Below are 22,954 nucleotides of genomic sequence, written 5' to 3' on the forward strand. Positions count from 1 at the left end.
GCCCCATGACAGGCAATTGTTCTGAATAGCTTTATCCCTCTCCAATGAGAGAAAAGGACTCAGCGTCTTCTCGTTAATACCATCATGGTATTGGTTGTGCTTGGATTTCTGTTGAAGATGGCTTAGGGATAAGTTTCATGTCATGCCTGAACATGGTTTAGAGAACTTCCTAACACAGCCGTGGCGTTGACCAGGGTACATGCCTTATTAAATCCCCGTATTTGGAGCGTTCATCGGTTTTCAAACGGTCTTGGTGGCTCCGATGGTTTGATTGGCGGAGTCAAGATCTGATGTTGAGGAGAGGGTGATAGAGCAACCGGAGGAAGTATTGGAGTAGCAGCCTTGTATCTATTCGAGCTGGCAGAATCGATGGGGCGAGGTGGTGAATGCTTGGTTGGGGAGAGCCCAGCAATAGAAGGTATAGTTCCGTTCTGCTCGTGAGCAGCTCGATATATCTCACGGCTGATCTGAGGTGTGCTCAACGCAGACTCAGCTGTTTTATCACCCTGGAAGCTGTCGATACCTTTCGAAGGACTAGGTGTCCGGAAGGACGTCATTGGCGTGGTCATAGACGTACTGCGTGATGGACTGCCCTGGATGCTGGCATCTAGCTTGACAGGTGCCGGGATCACCGGTGTTCCTTTGGGTGTGCCAAGCACCTCCTGACTCACCTCTGAGCGGGCGTCCATCATGCTCATTGGGAAACCAACGCCATTGACATTAGTACTAGGGGTGGAAGCCAATGGAGTCAAGCCATGCTCAACGTTGCCGTTGGATGGGTCATGGTCTCCATACCCTGTCCCGTTGACCTTTCGACCCTGCCCACTGAACGATAGCCCTAAGTGACTTGAAGAGCCAGATCGATCTGGCTGAATGCCAGAGTTAGGTGGACGATTGAGCTTCAGCTTGATAGTTGGTCTGGGGCGTTTGGCTTCTTGCTCGCGCCTAATACAAGAAGCACAGATGTAGTGGAATTCCGGCTGGTCAGCTGCTGCTTCACTCAGCCCAACGCATAGACTATGTTGCCAGACATTACATCTCTCACAAGCTACGCTGTGCGCTCCATCGTCAACTTGGCCATAGAGACCACAAGTGCAGTCGAAAATCCAATCTTCTTCCTCATCCTCGAGCTCCTTCAGAGCTTGCTTGTTTTTTTCAATCTCAACTTGAAGGCGGCGTTCAGATACTCGTGCGCTGTTACTTGATAAGTTCTTGCTGTCTTCGGAGAGTTGTGCCAGTTCTTCCTCATGTTGGACGCGTCGTGCCTCGCGTTCTCGAAGCCGTTGTTCACGAGACACCAGTCTTCTATCGCGCTCCTCTTCCATTTTAATTTGCGCCAATTCTTCTCGTCGTTTGGTTGCTTCTTCTTCCTTTCGGTGTCGTTCTTCCTCTCGAATCTGCTCCTCCTGCCTCTGTTGTTCAACCCTCCCAGCAATTCGGCTCGATCGTTTCGCATTTGCCATTTTGGCAGCGTTCGCTAGTTCTCGCTCTCGCTGTAACTCTCTGCGCTGCCGAGATTGTTCTTGTTTTTCAAGGATAGGAACGAGGTGTTTTTCTAGCTGATTGCGTAGGATTTTCTCGTTCTCGTCACGGGTTTTCCGAAAACCATCCACAACAGATCGTACATCATCAAGAGTGACGGCGAGACATTCCCATGTCATTCCACCCAGGCCATCATCTTCGAGAGGTGTATCTCCTTCGATATCTTGGTCCGTTTCGATCACTTCTTCTGCATTCAAAGTTGTGCGTCGTCTTGTGCTCGAGCGTCTACTCCCATACGATGCTCTGGGTTTCTTCGCTTTGGTGGGTTTCTTGATCATCGGAGGTTCTGTAAGCCGATACACTCGGTTATCGTCCAGCACGAAATAGGTTCGGTCATCTGCATCCCAACCGTATGGTTCTATTCGCTGGAATTCTGTTAGTGGCTAAGCCCCATCTCGTTGAGGTGTGAACTTACCCAACTTGTTTGCTCGCTATCCTTTTGCTCTTCCATCTTATCCCGAATGCGCTCAGGATGGATCATGACCCATTGAGTCAGTTGTTGCATGACCTTGATCTACCCAAGCAGTGTATATTAGCTTCGGATCACTGACTGCCCTTGTGATTTCTACATAGCTTACCTTAGTAAAAATGTCGAAATCGTTGAATTTGAGGGGTGTTTCACCAGAACCGAAGGGATTGTAGTTTGGCGATCTCTTCGTGAATTGCTTTCGTGCTTGGTCATCGAAAATGTCATGCCTTCGAATCACGATTAGCAAAAACTGCATCTCCCAATTCCTGGAAACGTACGTTAAACCACGATGCGACGAAACTAGTTTGAGGAGGGCAAGGGCAATGTCCGCCAAGATACTGGAGTTCGGCTTGAGGCATTCTGTCTCAATTTCCTATGGTATCTGTTAGTTTGTGCGCCCGTCCATTACTGAAGTACTGGGTTGTTATGTGGCCATACCTCAACATCGATAGCTTCGTCGATTTTCGCAGCCTTGCCGAATATGTATATCCACTGGCAAAGGTTCGCGAACTGCCACATATTACGGATACGATGCTGTAATGAGTATTCTTTCTCTCTATCACCGCCATCGATGGCTGCAAGCGAGCGCTTGCGAGACGGCATGGCTGAAGAAAAGTTGATGATGTCGATGTCAGGATGCCAGCCAGTCGCGTCACAATTGTCAGAAGCGTGTTTTAAGGCGTTTCTAAGGTAGGTCGCGAAAAGCTGGGACGAGCTGTGGCGCAGTCAGCCACAAGCACATGCCACTAGGGATACCGGTATGACTTTTCGACGTCCTACTAAGGTACCCTTGCTCCTGGGAATTCAGCTTACGACCGGGCTCCGTTTCCAGGGGATGAAACTCTCCACACTGTAGCAGAAACCTTGTTCTATAAAAAGCACACGGCATTTTTGCACTTTGCTAAAGGAGCTGCTGCGTGTACAGTGCGTAAATGGGAGCTTACTGTCACATCCAGCCGTCCTACGGTATCTTAGGACTCCTGATTGGGATGTGCGAACTGGCTACCTCTTCGCTTCTACGAACACCTCTGCGCAATACTTAGTTCACGCTCTCTTGACTTGTTTTATTTCTCATGAAGCGTTAACGATGCTTCATTTTGGTAGTAGTACCAATAATCACCATTCTCCATGACATTGGACCGCATTGGTGGTCATTAGTCCTTTCGTTGGTCCATGTCTTCACACTCTTGGGATCAAGATGGGCGCCCAGCGCGGCGCCTGTCCATCCCGCTTCAGAATTTAGATGGAACGCATCTCGATAATCAACAGACGCAAGCTGGTCTGTCACGGCAAGAGCCGAGCATTTCTCCGCCCAACGTTCCTCAAATGTCTGCCAACCTTCCTGGTATCTCAACATACTGGGACCAACCCTACGATCGTTTCGACGACGATGTTAGCCCAGGGTCACCTATAGATCCAATGGCTCTACAGACTGCGCTCCCTCCGGGTCTGGATCACCATCAGCCAAGTCCTCCAATGCCTTCTACACCGGTTCGTACATACGACCCGCCTGCTCCCTACGTCGAAGATGCGCCGAGTACCGAATATGCCGAGTCCGATCGAGTTCCCTTGACAGCTGGAGTTGAGCCTATATCTGGTTCTTTATCTGCTAGTAATTTGGATAATCGAAATCGAGACAGTTTTCAAACGGTTTCAAGCCTGGAAAACAGCCCGTCGCGCGGTCGCAATACGAGAAGCCTCGGCGAAGATTTGAGAGCAAGCTATGGGTCAACTCGAAATCGCAACTTTGGCGCTTCTCTTAACCCCAACGAATATCAGAGGTCAAGATCGCCTTCTACATCAGGCGCTTTGTCCCGTGCTGGCTCGATCGTGCGAGCAATGTCACAGAGAGTTGTCAACATTAGCGGAGAAACAGAAGTCATTGATCATCGTGCATCGAGGCATCGCTCCCGCTCACCTAGTAGACATGATCAAGATAGGAATCGGGATACGATGACTTCGATGTTTGCCGATACTTCGTATCAACCACAGTTGGTTCGTTCGTCAAGCGAAAAATCTACAGAACCACGTTTTAATGTGACCGAAGCTGAGCCAGATATGCCGAGGCCCCCTTTACCAAATCCTCTGAAAGGAAAGTCGCTGGGAATCTTCTCGCCGGACAACCCTTTGAGACTACGACTCTGCGACCTCCTGGTCAACCCATATACGGAGCCATTCTTGCTTCTTTTGATAGTCTTGCAGGCTATTCTTCTCGCGGTTGAGGCAGCTCCGAATGTATTTGAGAATGGACGCCCAGAAAGATGGGGACAGCATCCTATTGATTGGGCTATGCTTGCCCTTTTCATTATCTTCACTTTGGAGATTATCTCGCGTATTATTGTGTCAGGCTTCGTGTTGAACGCAGCAGAGTACAGTACCATTGACCGTAAACGAGGAATTCGAGCCGCAATAGCAGACCAGTATCGTACTGTTTTCCAACCTGAGCGGATTAAATCTGTAAAGAAGAAGTCGCAATATCGACCTGAACCGTCAGCAATCTCAAGATCTTTTACAACGTTTATGCAAGGCCAGCAAGCATTGCCAAGAACTCTGGAAGAGCACCAAAGGTTTCAGCTTGCTCGACGAGCATTTCTACGCCATTCCTTCAATCGTTTCGATTTTGTTGCCGTTGTCTCGTATTGGATCACTTTCTGTTTAAGCATTTCTGGCCTCGAAACTAAACACGATCTTTATGCATTTCGAATGCTGAGTTGTTTACGAATTCTGAGATTACTTGCTCTAACGAACGGTACCGCGGTAAAGTTGACATGATACCTGAACATATGAACACACGCTTACGTATTCTTAGATTATTCTCAGGAGTTTAAAGAAAGCAACGCCTTTACTCGTTCGAGTTGCATTTCTCATCACATTCTTCTGGCTTCTGTTTGCAATTATAGGGGTACAGAGTTTCAAGGCTAGTTTGAGTCGGCAGTGCGTGTGGCTTGACCCCCTTGATCCCACAGACCTTGATGCTTCCTACACAAATGAAGAAGCTTTTTGTGGTGGTTACTTGAACAACCAAACGGGCGAAACCATGCCTTGGCTCAAGTTCAACAATTCAAAGTCCTTGACGGACCTTATGAACGGAACCAACGAAGGGAAAGGCTTCCTGTGTCCTCGGGGTTCCATTTGTCTTCAGCAATCCAACCCACACAACGGCACGGTCAATTTTGACAACATTTTCAACTCCCTAGAACTTGTGTTTGTCATCATGAGCGCAAACACCTTCTCCGATCTTATGTACATGACCATGAGCTCGGATTATGTCCAGGCTGCTCTCTTTTTCGGTGCAGGCATCATGATCATGATGCTGTGGTTGACGAACTTGTTGATTGCGGTCATTACCTCATCCTTCCAGGTCATTCGTGAAGAGAGTAAAGCCAGTGCATTCACTGTCAGCCAGGAATCGCCGGTGCAAGCTCGATCCGATGAGAGAATTCGCCGAACATCTTCTTTACAACGCATGTTCTATAAAACCCGCGCAGTGTGGATTCTGACCATCACTTTTGGGTTGCTATGCCAGGCGTGCCGCAGTGCAACCATGTCAGCAAGACGAGAGCGTTTCATCAACACTGCCGAGATCATCGTTACCATTCTTCTCGATATCGAGATGATCTTCCGGATTGCAACTGATTGGAATTACTTCCACAAAAGTTGGCGTAACCTCTTCGACCTCGGCCTTGCGATTATCACTTCCATCATATTAATCCCTCCTATTCGCTATACCAGAGCGTATTGGTGGTTGACGGTGTTCCAAATCCTGAGAGTTTATCGTATTGTGTTAGCAATACCAGTGACAAGGGAACTTATTCTTCTCGTTTTGGGCAATGCAGCTGGTATCGGAAACCTGATGTTCTTTGTGTTTCTGATGACATTTTTGGTAGCGATTTTTGCTGCCCAGTTGTTCAGAGGCGAAATTCCCGTGTATGAAGATGGCGAGCTCAATCGTATCTCGTTCTACACCATTTACAACTCCTTCTTGGGTATGTACCAAGTTCTGACAAGTGAGAACTGGACAGATATTCTTTATACTGTTACCTCCTACACTAGGCACAAGAATACCTCATGGATAGGGGCTATTCTACTTATTGGCTGGTTCATTGTGGCTTTCTTCATTCTCATCAATATGTTCATTGCTGTAATCCAGGAGAACTTTGATGTATCCGAGGACGAGAAACGGCTTCAACAAGTCAAGGCTTTTCTTCAAAGGCGAGACCTTGGAGCTTCATCTAGCAACCTGGCCCTTTCCACAATCTTCGGTCTGTCCAAACATCGCAAAAATAAGGATCCTCTCGACTACGGGCCAGCAACAGTCGAGATGCTTCTCAAGGACGCCGTGGTCCGCGAATTTCTGGATGATCAAATGAATCCCAAACCTGAGGAGGACCGGCTGCACCATGCCCCTATTAGAAGCGCAACTACACTGTTGGGTGGTGAGATCAAACCTGGCCGTCTCTCTGCCATGTGGGGAAGGGTGAAAGGATGGTTTAGCGACAAAGAGCCCAACCCCTTTTATTCCAGCTTGCGGTTTGACGGCGCGAACGATACTTCGGATCCTCGACAAATGGCTGAACAGGCAATGTCTGCCACTATGACCCGAAAGAGGGCTCAGCGAGAGTATCTTACGAAGTACCCAAATTACAATACCTCCTTGTACATCTTTTCACCAAACAACAGCTTACGCCGGTTTTGTCAGCGGGTCGTTGGTCCTTCTCGGGGCATTGAGCGTATTGATGGTGTAGTGCCTGATACCCTCCTTTGGTACTCCTTCACGATATTCATTTACGCAGCAATCGTGGCTATGGTCGTCCTTGCATGTGTTACCACTCCTCTTTATCAGAAGGAGTATCAAGAACAGCATCAGTTCAGTATTAGGAATTGGTACATCTGGACAGATATGGCTTTTGCGATCGTGTTTACTGTCGAAGCTGCGATCAAGATCATTGCGGACGGACTCCTGTGGACCCCAAATGCATACTTGCGAAGTTCCTGGGGATTTATGGACTCAGTCGTTTTGGTCACTCTATGGATCAATGTTGTTACGCTCCTCATCAATGACGGCGCTATTTCCAGAGCAATAGGCGCATTCAAGGCGCTTCGTGCACTTCGACTGCTGAATGTTAGCAACAGCGCTAGAAATACCTTTCACGATCTCATTATCGTTGGTTGGTGGAAAATCCTAGGCGTGAGTTGCCATCTCCTTACATGTAGCCGTGTTCTTCGCTAATTGCTTCCCCAGGCCGCGTTTGTCTCGATGTCTCTGCTCATCCCGTTTGCCATTTATGGTCTCAACCTATTCAACGGCTTGCTTTTGTCATGTAACGATGGTGGTGACGGAATTAATACCATGGATAATTGCTATGGCGAGTTCGAGAGTACACCGTTCAGCGACGATTGGCCAATGCTTGCTCCGCGTGTTGCAGCGAACCCCTTCTTCAGCTTCGACGATTTTGGGGCATCTTTATTTATTCTTTTCCAGATCGTTAGTCAAGAGGGATGGACAGACGTCTCTTTTGCCGTTCAAGCCATTACCGGCCGCATGAAGCAGCCCCAAGATCTAGCGTCAGAGGGCAATGCCATCTTCCTTGTCGTATTCAATCTGTTGGCCACCGTCTTCGTACTCACACTCTTTATCTCTGTCTTCATGCGGAATTATACCGAACAGACGGGCGTCGCTTATTTGACAGCGGAACAACGGTCATGGCTCGAATTGCGAAAGATACTGAGGCAAATTTCACCTTCAAAGAGTTCTTATGACGATTCTGAGAAGAGTTGGAAGAAATGGTGCCACAAGAGAGCTATCGAAAAGAAGGGTAAATGGTACCAGACAATTACCGTTGTTCTAGTACTGCATTTGATCGTGCTTGTCTCGGAATTCGCCAGTGAGCCATGGTGGTGGACGCGGTATCGCGACTTTGTTTTTTTCGCCTTCATCGTGGCATACACGGCTAACATTGCAATTCGAATCATTGGCTTGGGTTGGGTACGTTTCCGACGAAGCTCGTGGGATCTCTACTCTCTGTTCATTGTCTTCGGGGCATTTGTTTCAACTCTCGCGTTACTCATATCAGACACTGAGATTGAAACCTATGTTCAGCTACATAAGGTGTTCTTGGTTGCCATTGTACTCCTCCTCATTCCCCGCAACGACGCACTGGACCAGCTGTTCAAAACGGCAGCTGCTAGTCTGACAGTTATTGGTAACTTGCTTGCCACCTGGCTGGTATTCTTCCTGGTCTTCGCCATTGCTATGACTCAAGCTTTTAGTTTGACACGATTCGGCGAAGAGACTGCGGAAAACATAAATTTCCGAACCGTCCCCAAAGCTCTGATTCTGCTATTCAGAATGAGTCTAGGTGAAGGATGGAATGCTGTCATGGAAGATTATGCCAGCATAGAGCCGCCACTTTGCGTTGACGAGCCTAGATTCTTCGACAGTGACTGTGGTAGCGAATCGTGGGCCAGAATCCTGTTCATCGCATGGAACATCGTCAGTATGTATATCTTCGTAAACCTGTTTGTATCACTCATCTACGAGAGCTTCAGTTACGTCTTTCAACGCTCGAGTGGCATGGCTGTTGTTGATCGCGATGAGATTCGACGGTTCAAAGAAGCTTGGCGAAGCGTTGACCCAGCAGGCACTGGGTATATCACGAAGGCAGCTTTCCCGCGTCTTCTTGGCGAACTCTCAGGTGTCTTCCAGATGCGCATATATGATCCAGAGGACAGCGTTCACTCTATTTTGGAAGACATAAGGGATGATGTGAAACTCACACATCACTCGTCCATCGCGACGACCAGCGGATTCAGTGGCATTGACCTGAACAAACTCAATGCACGGCTGAGGAGGATTGACGTGGAGAACGTGCGCCACCAGCGTCGGCGTTTTAACATTTTTTACGAGGAGGTCTTGGTGTCCGCAGATCCCGACAGGGGCATCTCTTTCACGAGTGTTTTGATGATTCTTGCTCACTACAACATCATCAGTGATAACAAGAGCCTGAAGTAAGCTATCCCTCCCCCCCGCGCCGCACATCTGTACACCAAGGCTGATAAAAAGAAACGCAAAGACTCGAAGAGTTCCTAAGGCGTCGAGCTCGTCTCCAGCGAGTAGACGACCAAGTCCGACGTGGCGTGGTCTTGGGCTTCTTCGACACATTGTAAGCTATCTATAGCCGGACCCAGGAAAAGAAAATTGCTCACCATCAACGCAGATATTATTCAAGACAATTCAAGAAACATATGCTACGAAAGCACTCGGCCCGCATGACGGCAGTGCCACAGCTGAACATTCCAGAGATTCTTGTTGAGAACGATCTGAGTGACGATGAAACAGGTGGAGCAGGGCCGAGATCTCCCCTCTCACCAGCCTCGCGTCCCTCGAGTGTTGACGCAGGCGAGCCACGAAACTGGCTGGGATCTGTGGATCTGTCGTTGCACGACACATCGTGGAGTCATCCTCTCAGTTTCCCCAGAGCCGCGCCTCCATCGCCCACAACACCTGCCCAACCATCAGCCTTTAGCTTTGAGATCGAGGAGGATGATCCACATGAACAGCAGCAACAATCGACGACGCAAACAAGATCATCAGCGCCCTCGGGCCGCGAGAGTAATCATTTGGACCCCGTTAGCCCTGTGCAAGTCCGTGGAATGCTTGACGACTCGGTTTGGGGCGAGAGCATTCGCCGCAACGCCACCGTTCGACAAACACATAATAAGGGCTCACAAGGGTATGATGGTTTTCACTGAGGGGCAAACGGTTGGAGGAGTTGAAGCTACTGTTTACATGGAACTTGTGAGGAGGAGGGAAGTCGTCCATTTTTGATGGTGAAACAATGCGATCATGCACATTCATCAATGGAGGAGGTTGTGTTCAGGAAAAGAACTCATGACATAATTCAAAACTGAGCACGGCGTTCCAGGGCAATCAACACATGAGCGAAAGGGAAAAGGAAAGGAGGGACCAAAGCTATCCCCGGTATCTAGTTTCGGTCGAAAGATTTAAAATGGACACATATTGTTCATCATGCACAGTACGAAAGGGTAACAGGACGGCATCTGTGTAGCCCAGTGCGTTGATACGTATGAACAAGGTTGTGTGAGACTGGAGACCTGACGCTTGTCTGATCAACGCATGCCTGCGACAAAACACCCTTGCTTCGTAATCCTGGTGATGCTCCAACTCAAAGTAAATTGATGGACAATGCGACTGTTTCAGCCGCTAGTTGTGACGTTGAAACAATCCGTGCGCCCACATTCCGAGCCCCTGACATATTCTGAAGCAAGGACTATGGTTCTCTTTTCTACACTGCCACTTTCTTTCCTGGGTCTCTTGTCCGTCGTCGAGAGTGAATTGATAGATAAAGGTAAAGGTGGTGCCTCTTGCTTTTGCTCCTTTTGCTTGCTTTGTCTATCTTTGTGCTACCCAAAGAACCATCCCTCGCTCGTTTCTTGTTGACGAGACCAAGACCAAGAGTCTGATAGAAACACTTGACAGGCTGTGCCTCTCTTTTCTACCTCTTGAACTCGTTCGCTCATTGAAACCCCTGATTTATCATACGACAACTGCTGGACAAGTTGCTCGTTAGCTCTTTCGCCTCAACGACCATCACGATCATTTGCATGAACGCGACGCCTATTACGCCGATACCATAATTCGCCATTACGCGATAAACACATTCGCTCTTGGCTCTTCTTAAAAACTCTCATCCAATGGCTCATACCTCCCGCTTCGAAGCCATGACTTCTCGCTTCTCACCGTCTCGTCTGCGTAACTCTCTCCGTCGCAGCTCATCAGCCTCCACCTCCACTCAGGCTTCCTACTCATCAGTCAGCACGACAAGCTCGTCCCCTGTCCTTGCCATCAACAGCATCATCTCGCGACAGCCTTCTCTATTGCATCTAGAGGCTGAGCGCAAGAGCTTCGGCAGTGAGTTGAGCCTGCTTGAGCCCAGGCCCATTGTCTACTGGGGCAGTGTGGAGGAGCGCATCGGTTAATGTCTTTATACGCATGAGATATTGCTTTATGGTTTACACGTTGGAAATTACAATTTCTAGGGATTTAATGTGGTGTTAGGCTTGCCTTTTGGATCTCTGGCAGGCCAAACGGCGTTTGTGTGACTTGCATGGTTATTCTTCAATTCTTGACCGAGCTACGGTTCGGTACGGCATCAAAGATGGTTGATGTTGCCAAATTTCACATTCAGTTTCAAATTAAACACAATCAAACTTTTAGTCCTCCATTGCTGTCTGAGACCCCCAAAGAAAAACAGTGCATTATCATGATCATTGCTTTTCATACAGTGTCATATCCTCGGGCACGATATCAAGCAAGGGTTCGAAACGCCTGTCAAGGCCCACAAACACTCCTGAAATACTCGTGTAAAGAACAACAGTGACATCGATGCTACTTTCGATCAACGCTTGAAGATCAATGTATGATTAGCCCATGCCTGAAGATCCCGTGAGATCTTTCGACGAGACGACGGTGCAAATGGTGCTCTCAGTGTGAGACAACAATGATCGCCGATGAAATCATCAAGCGATAATGTCTTTTCGCCGTAGAAGGCAAAACAAGAACCCAGATCGATAGAGACGCATGTCAGTTGGAGGGAAACTCGTACGGCGACGGTGCTAAGGGCCTTGTCTGGAATCAACAGTTGATACCATCCCGCGAAACAGAGAGGGTCTCTAGATCTTGGCGGGGCTTCAGGTATCGTCCGGCTCCTCTCCACCCTGTCATGTTCACGGACCCGTAGGCGGGATGGTATGATTCGCGATGTGAGGCTCGACAAGAGAAGCGACACTGTAATATAGACGACTCGTCAAGAACCAGGCAGCACTTGTAGCCAGAGCCAATGCCACAGCCATGAACATCAGCATGGTAGACCGCATCTGAAATGCTTCGTCTGCTTCCATCTTCATGAGCTTCTTCTGCTTGCTGTGATAGTGCCAGCGACCATGGGCATCATGATCCCTATGGCCAATGTGTTGGTATGGCTGGAGGAACCATCGGGGCACCCATTTCGCTTGCCAGTTACCGGTACCGTAGAAGTTGTTGCGGCCAGCGGTATGGCGAAAGTCGACCAAGAGGAGTGAGAAGAGGAAGACAGTTATGTTGACAGGCGTCATGATGAGCTAAAAGACCTGTGTCAGTGGTATTGTGACAAGCAGAGAATATGACCTTGTTCGTTGATATCATGATACTTTGAAAAAAAGAGAAGAGAAGAGAAGCCAAGACAAGACAAGACAAGACAAGACAAGACAAGACAAGACAAGACAAGACAAGACAAGATAAGACAAGACAAGACAAGACAAGACAAGACAAGACAAGACAAGACAAGACGCTTTCCATCCTCTTTAGCAACAACCATAGACAATGTCCGAACGAGGAGTGACCTACGGAATAGAGAGTAGAGGGCTGTTTATTGTCAGCATTCTCAGGCTGGGGACCAAATTTGGCCATGATGGGAGATATGAATATGGTACTGTAACTAGGTATTGTAATGAGTGTCGAGGAGATGTTGACGGTGGACGTGAGTTCAAGTTCATAAACAAACACATGTCCCAAACACTTCGTTTCTAAGGTAGGTTCGTTGTTAGTACGTTTTTAATTCGAGGGCCCATCTGATCAAGTGAATCAGACAAGAGCTTATGAATTGGTTGTGGCTCACTTACGTAGCCGCCCTAGTGAGGTCATCGCGTGGAGGCTGCTAGCTAACTTAATGGATGCCCGCAGGATTCCTTCCCGAAGCTCCCGATCACCAATATCAATACAATTCTTGTACTTGCTGTGGGGAAGCTCTACATTGGATCGAGAGAAAGACCTTTTCCCGTCAGTTCGAAACCCGACAAATGAGGGTTTCGTACGTTTCACATTCCTATACCATTACCATCTGAGCCATGCAACATATTGTCCAATCTCTAGCAGAATCATCCTCAGTCCTTCTGCCAAGCCACCATCACAAATCATCCAGCCTCATCGTGATACAACGTACCTAGTATACGCGGCGTCGATCATTCCCACCCAAGCTCCAAATCCAGGTACCAATAGGATCCGGCCAGGCACAATTTCCGGATCTTCGCCTCAAGGTGGGAAATGGTTACTCGAGTTTCAATAGGGATATCTCATTACAACGGAGGTGACATAGCGCTTACAAGCAGCCCAACCATTACAACCCCCCTCTTTTAGCCTGATATACAGCCAGCCATTGATTTTCCAGAGCGCCGTTTGCCCATGAATCCCACGCCCCCCGGTGCCTATGCATATCAACGCCTTCTTGCCTGACCCATCATATGTCCTCTTTCAGCGCGCATTGTGAATGTCGAGGACAAGGATGTCCTGAGCGCCAATTCGGGTCAAATCGTCCATAACCAGAGCAATCTTTTTCTTCTCGACCATGGAGCTGACTGCAACCCAGCCCTCCTCGTCAAGAGTGGTAACTGTCGCTGAGCGCTTCCCAGGAGTAACCTTGGTAGCCTCAGCCAGACGGCTTCGCTCGACATTGTATTGGCACAGGACGTAGCTCTTGGCGGTGATAACACCACGGATACGCGAGGTGATGAGGTCGATGAGCTCAGGGTTTGATGGCGATTTTGACTTGATGAGCACGGCGGTAGAGTCGACGACAGTGTCAATGGCCTTGAGCCCAGCAGCTCGCATGGTCTCTCCAGATTCTAGACGTTGATCGTTAGTTACGGTCCGTCACAGTCGGTGAGGCAGGCCTCGAGTATTCCACATACCGACAAGGTCGACAATGCCCTCAGCAACGCCAAGAGCACATGCTGCCTCGACACTTCCACTCAACTCAACAATCTTGGTGCGCATCTTGCGAGGCGAAAGCTCTCCCTGTGCATTCTCACCCTGCTCAAGCTTCAGGAAATAGTCGGCAGCCAGGTTGACGAAGCTCGTCCCAATCGTCTTCCCAATGAGATCCTCGGGGGTCTTATACTGGCCCTTCTCGGGAACCTGGACCTGAAGCTTGCAGCTGCCGAAGCCCAGTTCCATAACCATATCAGAGCCAGCAACCTTATCGTCGGATGACGACAGGTCAACAGAGCTACGTCGCAAGTGATTATAGGCACGGACTGAGGCATCATGTTCCTGAACTTGGTCCCATCCGGTGATACCAAGGTCGCAACGACCCTCGCCGACGAACGTTGGAATGTCGGCGGCGGGGAGGAAAATCAGGGCAATGGGGAGATTCTTGACGAGAGCGATATCGAGACGGTTCTCACGACGGAATTGGACGTCGGCGCCCTCGAGGAGGTTTAGTGTGGCAGCATTGAGACGGCCCTCTGTGATGAATGAGCATAAGAATGTCGATTGGGAGGATATGAGACGACTCACTCTTGGGCACAGCAAAAAGCAGACGGCCTTCGAGACTGGAGGGGATTTTGAATCAGCGACCACATAGTGAAGGTGGGATATTGAGGGACGATTTCGATGGTGCTGAGGTAACAACGGGGCGGACCAACCTGTTGACGAGATCCATGGCTGGCTACAGAAGTGCTACAATGCAATGCTTCTTCCCTTGGACTAGGTATGGGTAGTTTGAATTAGGTAAATCACACAGCAAGGTAAGGCAGTCGGGGAATTTATTATTGTCTGTGGTGACTGCTAATGACTCCGACTGCGGGGCTTCAGGACGATGGCGGGGCTTCGTGTATTTGGCGGTGGCACCAGCATGCATGATTTCATACGCTGGAGCAATGTGATTGGGGCTCTGATCAGGTACCACATAACCAAATCAACACTGACATAGACCGACCATCGGGGGAAAGATGTTAACAGGCCCACCAATTAGGAGACGCGCAGATAACACGGTGCTGAAGATAGAGTCATACATCCAATAGAGGTGGATGGATGTTTTCTGAAGTCGATATCAAATATTAAGCATCCATGTTTCAAGTTATGAATTGAGGCCTGTATTTTGAGAAATATGCTGAAACAACGTGTACCCAAAGATGTAAGGTATTTATTGTATTGGAAGTATAGACTTCTGATTGAATTCGCCAATCATTCTTTACTCTATTGGTAACCACAATGCCTTTCTGTAATCACTCCCAATTGAGTTCTTGTAAACATCTTGTCGTTACAATTGCCCAACTTAAAATGTCTTGTGCACTGGATTCGTACCATGTATCATGCGGTTGAGATTCCAACCGAAGTTAGGCCGGATTGGCAGCAATCAGACGAACAATAACTAGGTGGCCGAGCCGTTATCAGGCGAGACACAATGAATTGTAAGGACGTTGAACAAAGCCTTTAACCAAGACATTGCGGGTTCGAGGGCAAGGAATCGATCAAGGTAGTCTCTCCATCAAGTAGAATCCGCAACACAAGTATTTATCACACGGGGATGCAGCCATGTCATTCAGCGAGCAATGTGGCTGGCTGGGGTACTGACCGAAACAACATTCTCCGAGCAACTTGAATAGAAGATGGTGTGCTCGCTCAGTATGTGTTACTTACTGTCTGTGAGTGTGGTATCATGTGGCTTGCGTTCGCTGATATGCACCTTTCTTTCCTCGCCTTCGCGGATGTTTGCCCGTCCATTCACCTTGTGCTACACTCTCTTGGAGGTGTGCTACCTAGGTTCTTTTTCCTCTCTTGTTTCTTTTTTTCCGTCTCTTTGCTGACGCCTACTTGATAAACCCCGATGGCCCAGTCCTTGTCAAGTCTCAGTCAAGGTCTCAGTCAAGGTCTCAACCGCAACAAAGTCTTTGTCCACTTCAGCCCAGCTCACTCAGTCCAGTCCAGAGCTGAGGAGTCACATCTTGGCTCCCCTCGCTCGCTAAGCTGCCTCAGCTACCGGGTTGGTTCGGTCCAAGCACTCTATGACATTCTGTCTAATTCTCGGGGACGCGTAGATATGCTATGCCATACCTTAACCACTGCGTCGGGATAGAACTGAAATCATCGTGTAGATCAGAGTTTATGAGCTTGGGACCATTACGGCAATAAGTCCTAGGATAACGAAGCCTGAGCCAGGGAATCGAAACCCTTTTAGCGCTCTCGGCCCGCGCCACTTGGGAGCTAAACCTCCAGCTCCACCTCAAACTTTCCATCAATTTACACTTTACCTTCAGCCGGGCTTCTGGGTTCTCCACCTGCCGCCGCCCGCGCGACGTCGACGACATCCATCCCATACCTTGTGCCTCCAGCGCCTAAGCAGCTAAGGTCCCTAACTGACTCTACTTTGCCTTGCTTTTGCTTTGCTCTGCTTCACTTACATCCTACCCTGTCCTACCTTACCTTACTTTGTATCGTCGGCCTCTCCTTTTGGTGGCTTCGCCTTTTGGCGCTTTCTTCTCCCCTCAAGGCCGACATCTTGTCTCGTCTTGTTTCGCTTCTCTTCGCTCTTTGGCTCAGGACGAACTCCAAGGGGATTTCGACACAACGCAACGCAGCAATTGTCGGAGCATATGCTCTTATAGCTCGCCCTGTCCGCACAGATTCTCCTCTTCGCTTCGTCCTCCACAGATCATCCATCCTCTGCGGATACCTACCTCCCCAACCTTTCTGTTCCTTCTTATATTATATTTAAACGCAGACTTACACTCGGCACCAATTCTCGATAACCTTATCATCGATCGCAAAACGCAATGAATTCTGCCTATCACCCGCCCGACATGTCGCAGCGAATCCCTGGCCCTGCCTATTCTTCCAGCGCACCACCACCAATTCATACCTACCAACAACACCAGCATCCTCCTCCGCCTCTACCGCCCCCGAGTCAACATCACCACTCGTCCCATCCTCCTCTGCCTCCTCCGCCGTCAGCTCCACATCCTCACCACCAACATCCACCGCCGCCGCCTTCCCACTCGCTATCTTCACATCAACACCATGGCCAACCACCCCACCACCAGCCTCAACCATATGCCCCAGCTCCATATCAACAGTCTCAGCCGAGTCAATACCCTCGGCCCCATCCGCACCAGCAACACGTCCCTCCTCCTTCGCAACATGATGAGCCTCCTCCCCCGCCCTCTTCGGGACCATCCCCCACCGACCATCAGAAAGATTCCGAATACGTTCCCCCGTCCTACTCCAAGATCGAAGAAGGTTCAGGCTGGAAGTACAGGTTTGTGACCAAGGCGTATCCTTCAAACTTTCTTCGCGACCCCGCTGAAACGATTTTATAGTCTCGATGTGAAGCAACAACCCGTACGTGCGCGCATGTGTGGTTTTGGCGATAAGGTCTGTTTCTTTTATTGCCTGTGAGCCCTGATCATATGTCTCACAGTTCTCATTTAGGATCGTCGCCCAATCACGCCGCCGCCATGTGTTCGTCTTGTCATAATCAATACCGAGACGGGTAAAGAGGTTGACTACAAGTACGTTGATGCAGTCGCGAAAGAGAAAAAGGGGGCACCTTGGGTTGTGCTAATGCATAATGTGTAGTACCCTAGACCACGCCATGTTTGTGTTGTCGGTCGATCTGTGGAATCATGATGGTACCAAAGAAGTCAATCTGGTGCGGTCCTCAACCGGGACTGGTGCTATGGCATCCTCAAGTACCTACACTTATTCATCCTTAGAACCAGGGACCCCTTCGTACCAGCAACAATCTCTGCCCCCGAGTCGCGAGTCTGGATATGGCCAATCGCAAGGGATGAACTATGGGCAGGACTATCCCCCACCGGTGCAACAGAGCTATGGTCCAGGTAGGTCGGAACATGAAGAACAACGAGCGAGAACAAATCCTTGTCTGACACAAGAGTAGCACCGTCGTACCCGCCGAGCAGTTCCTACGGTCCGCCCCAACAATATTACCCGCGACATAGCGGTTACAGTGCCGAACCTTCGGCTCCTCCGCCAGGTGCCCCTTTCCGTAATGGATATGGACAAGATCAAAATGCGCTTACTCGGATGGCAGTAGTGGGAGGTCAACCCCAAGGGATGTTTACGAGAAACTTGATTGGCAGTTTGGCCGCAAGTGCATTCCGTCTCGAGGATACTGAAGGACAATCAGGTATCTGGTTTGTCCTCCAAGACCTCAGCGTCCGTACAGAAGGGACCTTTCGGTAAGGGCAACTGGATTCGGTCTGTGCTGTGGCTTGTAATTGCTAACGCAGAAGTTACAGATTAAGGTTCTCCTTCGTCAACGTTGGACGCCCCGGGGGGCAGGGGACCAACGTAAACCAAGGCCGAGCGCCAATCCTGTCGTCGTGCTACAGCGAGAGTTTCCACGTGTACTCGGCCAAGAAGTTCCCCGGCGTGTGCGAAAGTACACCATTGAGCAAGAAATTTGCAAACCAAGGCATCAAGATCCCGATCCGTAAGGACGCGAACATCAAGGGCGAAGGTGATGAAGAGATGTACGATCAGAACTGAAGAATCTGCGTGAACTATATATCGCCAAGGAAATATCCGTAATTGTTTGGCCATATCAGAGATAGGCTTTGGAAATTTGTCTATTCAGATAGTTGCAATCCGCAGGAGAAGGAATAGCTGGCGCACACAAAAGGCAATCGGCACTGGAAAACAGGCCAAATCATGACTATCATTTGTACAAGGCCTCAAGATATGTCGCCAAAATGTATAGAGGTACTGTCCTCATCAGACAAGGCGTCATGTCTTTGAATGCTGGGCATAGATGCCGGCGTTGGTGTTTGGAATTGAGTCGATTTCTCATACTTTTTGCTCTTCGTCCTAGCTTGCAATGCAGTGTGTCGGCGACGCTGAAGTTCGACACATCTAGAGAGCCAATAAAGAGTGCGAAACCAAGTGTGGGATCGATCGACAGGGCAGAGGGTTTCCTAGCTTGAGAGCAAAAGATGACTGTATCATGGCCGAACCAGGGGTTCAAGGAGTCAACGTCATCGCACTTAGACAAGCTTAGCCGCCAAATTCGGGGTCTTGTGTCTGATTAGCATGGGACAACCCTGATGGAATCTAGCTATGTATGTACAAGCTACAGGCTATAAGCCACAAACAGCAGCATCCCTTGCACATTTCGAGATTTTGAGGTCATGAGGCTTGTCATTGGATGCCTTTTCGAGCGGGCAGGCTCTTCCCAGCTTTCATAGCTATGAGCCACCAAGCCAGACCAGCCTGTCGTGTCGGGGCACGCCCAGTACAAAAACGGCTATGGACAAACGCTAGTACCGGCACGCAAGAATACAGTATGAGAGTTCACGCCTTGTGCGGGAGCGAGCGCCGCTGGGAACTCGGAGCCCGGCGAGAGCGAAGACGATCTACAGATCTTTGATGAATAGATTCTCTTGGCGACGAGAGACCATTCGGCCAACTTACTTTCTACTTGACCGAACAGCGAGACTCTGAAAGGGGAGAATCTCATGGAAGACTCGTGTTGTCATGACAGACATGAGTCGCATACCTGACGTGGTAGGCGCACAACTCACAGAGAATTTTGATGTTCTCATTTGAAGACCGGCTAAAGAACTTATCCTTCGCTAGGTAGGTCGGAGTACCTTATGCGCTTTTGCAACTATTGGCTCGATATACGATATTCCCCTTTCGGTCCCTGAGCGAGTACTTCGTACAGCATCTTACATTACACCCTGGCATCAAGTGACTCCAAGCTCTCCCGTCAACATCGAACCCCTCATGGGCCTCATAAAAGCTTGTATTGGCTTCGTATATCGGAAGTACCCTGCCAAGATCTGGGGCAGCACGAGGCCATCAAAATTCATTACGCAACCAATTTCTATGACTGGGCATGGCCTCTTAGTGCCATGACCAAGTGGAACTGGCGCACGGGTACTTGCGTCTACTTGTCCTAGACTTGGGCGAGCTTTAACTGAGCCTCATTCTTCAAATGGACAAGGGTTGAGAGGAGGACAGCGCTTTTCAACTAGAGGTTGAAAGAGAGAGTTCGATGATTTGACTCAAGAATAGACTCCAAGGTAGTGCAGAAGAAGCACCTTCAGCTACAACGCCCAGCTGAAGAGATCTCGCCCTACGGCTCACAACCCAGTAGCCCAGGTGTTCGGGGCAGCCTAGTGAGCACAAGGCTAGTCTAGGCCATACTCTATGGCTGGGCGCAGTGGTTCGGTGGGTGTGAAGGGGGGGGGGGGGGAAAGGCCGCAGCGCCTAGGAACCTGTCGAATTTTTTTCTCTTTGCCCTGTTTAGTTGATCATGGGAACACTTCCAGGGCAGGGGAAAATTTGGTAGTAAGTTACAACATCAATCACGAGGACTTGGCATTGAGTTAAAAACTGTCACCACCGCCTCCAGCCAGATCTCATTGACTCAAATTGACTTTTCTCTTCATCATTACAATTCCTTAGAGACGTCCTCCTGAGCGTTTGACTTGACAACTTCTCAGTCTACTCAACAACTCCTGGACGGTTACTAGTTTCGTTGTTAGTCACTCAAGAACACGGCGACCACTACCCCCTCAACAAACAACAGCAAACATCTTTCACAATGCTCTCCTCTCACGGTCGAGGTGGTGCTGGCAACATGGCCGACTCAACACACACTGAGAAGACAGATCCCAGCAAGCTCCAGACTCCCGTCCTCAAGGGCTCTGTTGTCACCACCGGCCGTGGTGGTACAGGCAACATGGCCAAGAACGATGACCCTCGCGAAACTCGCAAGCGTCAGGACGTTGAAGCGTAAGTTTTCTTCATCTTTCCTCCTGCAACTCGATGTCAGGGATCATTCTCTATGGAATCGTTGCTGACCTGAGACAAAAGTATCCCTCGACGCCCCTCATCTGGTGCTCAGCATTCTGGCCGTGGTGGCGCGGGCAACATCTTCAAGGACAAGGAGACAGAGTTGACCCGCAAGCCCAGCAACGACGAAGCTATAACTGACGAGGAGGAACCTAAGTCTGCCAACTCACCTACTCCTGCTGCTGGCGAGTCGTTGGCTCAGAAAGGCAAGAACTGGCTCTTTGGCAAGAAAGCTTAGGACTTCAGAGACCTTCAAGTCTTGCAACATACTCAATTTTAGAGATGAGAGATTCCATGTTCTACTGCTATTGGGTATAGTTATTTACAGTACAGCTCGGTGTTTTGGCGCCTTTGACATTGAATCTGAAGCAGGGTTTCTGTCCTGTCTACTATGTTAGGTAGACAATTTTATGAAGGACGGGTCAAGGTACAGGACAACGGTGAAAAGGAGGAAAAGCAAAAGTCAAGATACCAATGGTTCCCATGAATTAAATGATTTACAATTAAAGTGTTATTTTTCTCAGTACCTTGGCCATGCTGTTTTACTAGTATGTTACATTTTTTTCGTGTCTACTGGTATTCTCTACAATGCTTTTCTGATGCCCTCTCTTATTTACTTTGATGTTCAACCCAGCATAGACACATGGTATCTCAAAATACGCCTTCAACACAGCACACAGTGGGTTTTCCCCCCTAGTTCTTTTTGGTCAATCGGTGAATCTCCTCGAAGTAGTGCTTGAGATGATCAGGGTTTACGCCAGGTGTAATTCCTGCATTTGGTCAGCCCCTCGTCCAGCTCAGTGTTATATCACAGAGAACTTACCGTGGCCAAGGTTGGCGATCCAGCCCTTGTTTCCGACCCAGAAGCCCTCGACCATCTCCTCCACGGCCTTGGTGATAGCCTCCTTGGTGCCATACAGTACCCCTGGGTCAGCATTGCCCTGGAACACAATGTTGCGGTCGCCTCGGATCTTGACGGCCTCCTTGGGATCATGCAACCAGTCCATGCCAACTACATTATAACCCAGATCGCAGGCAGAGTCGAGTGCGTACCAAGCACCCTTGGGAAACACGGTCATGGGAACCTTCTCCAAGCCGAGGCTCTGGAGCTTGGCAGGAAGCTTCTCGGCGATTTGCTTCAAGTAGGGCTCAGAGAATTGACGGTAAGAAGAAGGGCCGAGCTCTCCTGCCCAGGAGTCGAAGACCATCACCAGCTGTAAAGTTTGCAAGTTAGTCATATACAGTGCATTTCTAGAGGAGAGCATTCTATACCTGAGCACCAGCCTTGACTTGAAGTGCCAGATGATCCACGCAGATATCGGCGATCTTGGTCAAAAGCTTCTTCGACTCCTCAGGATACTTGTAGATCCATGTCTTGACCTGCGCAAACAGCTTGGTGCCACCACCCTCGACCATGTAGCAGAACAGCGTCCAGGGAGCGCCGCAGAAGCCAATCAAGGGCACCTGTCCCTCAAGCTTCTGGCGTGTCAGTGTGATAGCGTCGTACACGTAGCCGAGCTCAGCAGCAACATCGACGTTCTTAGCGAGCACCTGGCCGTACTGTCCGTCGTCGGGGTTCTGGAGCGGGTTCGGGAAATGAGGGCCCTTCTTCTCAACCATCTCAACAGTCATACCCATTGCCTGGGGGATGACAAGAATGTCGGAGAAGATAATGGCGGCATCGATGAGACCTGCGAATCGGCGGACAGGCTGGAGGGTGATTTCGGTTGCGACTTCAGGGTCACGGCAGCATTCGAAGAAGTCTCGGTTACCCTTGGCTTCGTGATACTCCGGTAGATAGCGGCCGGCTATCAATCGATCAGGTCAGTCTTGCGGGCTTTTACCTGCAGGCTAAGATAGATATCTTCTCACCTTGTCGCATCACCCACATAGGAGGACGTTCAATGGTCTGACCTAAGTTGCAACACAGCAAGTCTCAGTAGAATTCTTTCTCCATGATTCTCACAACTGAGGCTTGGACAACCCACCCCATGCTGCGCGAAGCAACAAGTCGTTCTTGAGAGGCGCGAATTCTTGTGACATTTTATGTGCTGTTCAGATTATGGTCAAGTAAAATTGGTACAGCAGCTCAGGAATAACTGCAAGTTACAGAATGTGACTTGGAAAAAAGAAGTTCTAGGTAGGTAGTTACATAAACTACAGATACCCCGCCGAGGACTGCCCATGGAATCATGCCTACTTAGTAGTGCAGGGGTCCTTTCCTTAGTAGCTTAGGTACAGTTGGGGCCGAGCTACTGAGCACAGACAAGGTTGATTCCAAATTAACC

General features: G+C 49.3%; 8 protein-coding genes across 8 annotated transcripts; 4 read left to right on the forward strand and 4 right to left on the reverse strand.

Moving 5' to 3' along the window:
• Window positions 1-183: 183 nt before the first annotated feature.
• FVEG_01503 (hypothetical protein) lies at window positions 184-2,614 on the reverse strand (the record flags this gene model as incomplete). Its single annotated transcript, XM_018888512.1, has 5 exons — window positions 184-1,907; window positions 1,958-2,056; window positions 2,121-2,238; window positions 2,290-2,384; window positions 2,450-2,614. 5 exons carry the CDS (start codon window positions 2,612-2,614, stop codon window positions 231-233), a joined length of 2,154 nt encoding a protein of 717 aa, XP_018744429.1. The 3' UTR covers window positions 184-230.
• Window positions 2,615-3,090: 476 nt separating this feature from the next.
• FVEG_01502 (hypothetical protein) lies at window positions 3,091-9,763 on the forward strand (the record flags this gene model as incomplete). Its single annotated transcript, XM_018888511.1, has 5 exons — window positions 3,091-4,768; window positions 4,821-7,199; window positions 7,254-9,019; window positions 9,085-9,174; window positions 9,229-9,763. Exons 1-5 carry the CDS (start codon window positions 3,185-3,187, stop codon window positions 9,761-9,763), a joined length of 6,354 nt encoding a protein of 2,117 aa, XP_018744428.1. The 5' UTR covers window positions 3,091-3,184.
• A 990-nt stretch (window positions 9,764-10,753) lies between these two features.
• FVEG_14848 (hypothetical protein) lies at window positions 10,754-11,011 on the forward strand (the record flags this gene model as incomplete). Its single annotated transcript, XM_018903865.1, has 1 exon — window positions 10,754-11,011. One exon carries the CDS (start codon window positions 10,754-10,756, stop codon window positions 11,009-11,011), a length of 258 nt encoding a protein of 85 aa, XP_018744427.1.
• A 747-nt stretch (window positions 11,012-11,758) lies between these two features.
• FVEG_01501 (hypothetical protein) lies at window positions 11,759-12,479 on the reverse strand (the record flags this gene model as incomplete). The annotated part of the gene is made up of 2 exons (XM_018888510.1): window positions 11,759-12,151; window positions 12,417-12,479. 2 exons carry the CDS (start codon window positions 12,477-12,479, stop codon window positions 11,759-11,761), a joined length of 456 nt encoding a protein of 151 aa, XP_018744426.1.
• Window positions 12,480-13,319: 840 nt separating this feature from the next.
• On the reverse strand, window positions 13,320-14,508 carry FVEG_01500 (ATP phosphoribosyltransferase; the record flags this gene model as incomplete). The annotated part of the gene is made up of 4 exons (XM_018888509.1): window positions 13,320-13,690; window positions 13,757-14,311; window positions 14,364-14,398; window positions 14,492-14,508. The coding sequence occupies 4 exons, from the start codon at window positions 14,506-14,508 to the stop codon at window positions 13,320-13,322; spliced, it is 978 nt and encodes a 325-aa protein (XP_018744425.1).
• A 2,113-nt stretch (window positions 14,509-16,621) lies between these two features.
• Window positions 16,622-18,356, forward strand: FVEG_01498 (hypothetical protein; the record flags this gene model as incomplete). Its single annotated transcript, XM_018888508.1, has 7 exons — window positions 16,622-17,103; window positions 17,165-17,219; window positions 17,277-17,356; window positions 17,424-17,476; window positions 17,561-17,686; window positions 17,746-18,046; window positions 18,107-18,356. 7 exons carry the CDS (start codon window positions 16,622-16,624, stop codon window positions 18,354-18,356), a joined length of 1,347 nt encoding a protein of 448 aa, XP_018744424.1.
• A 2,059-nt stretch (window positions 18,357-20,415) lies between these two features.
• Window positions 20,416-20,904, forward strand: FVEG_01497 (hypothetical protein; the record flags this gene model as incomplete). Its single annotated transcript, XM_018888507.1, has 2 exons — window positions 20,416-20,606; window positions 20,688-20,904. 2 exons carry the CDS (start codon window positions 20,416-20,418, stop codon window positions 20,902-20,904), a joined length of 408 nt encoding a protein of 135 aa, XP_018744423.1.
• A 176-nt stretch (window positions 20,905-21,080) lies between these two features.
• On the reverse strand, window positions 21,081-22,843 carry FVEG_01496 (uroporphyrinogen decarboxylase). The gene is made up of 5 exons (XM_018888506.1): window positions 22,655-22,843; window positions 22,539-22,580; window positions 21,939-22,474; window positions 21,490-21,880; window positions 21,081-21,436 (listed from the first exon to the last, which is right to left on the reverse strand). The coding sequence occupies exons 1-5, from the start codon at window positions 22,707-22,709 to the stop codon at window positions 21,360-21,362; spliced, it is 1,101 nt and encodes a 366-aa protein (XP_018744422.1). The 5' UTR covers window positions 22,710-22,843; the 3' UTR covers window positions 21,081-21,359.
• Window positions 22,844-22,954: the final 111 nt, after the last annotated feature.

The sequence above is a fragment of the Fusarium verticillioides genome, chromosome 1 (genome assembly GCF_000149555.1).
Source record: "Fusarium verticillioides 7600 chromosome 1, whole genome shotgun sequence".
Classification (NCBI taxonomy): domain Eukaryota; kingdom Fungi; phylum Ascomycota; class Sordariomycetes; order Hypocreales; family Nectriaceae; genus Fusarium; species Fusarium verticillioides.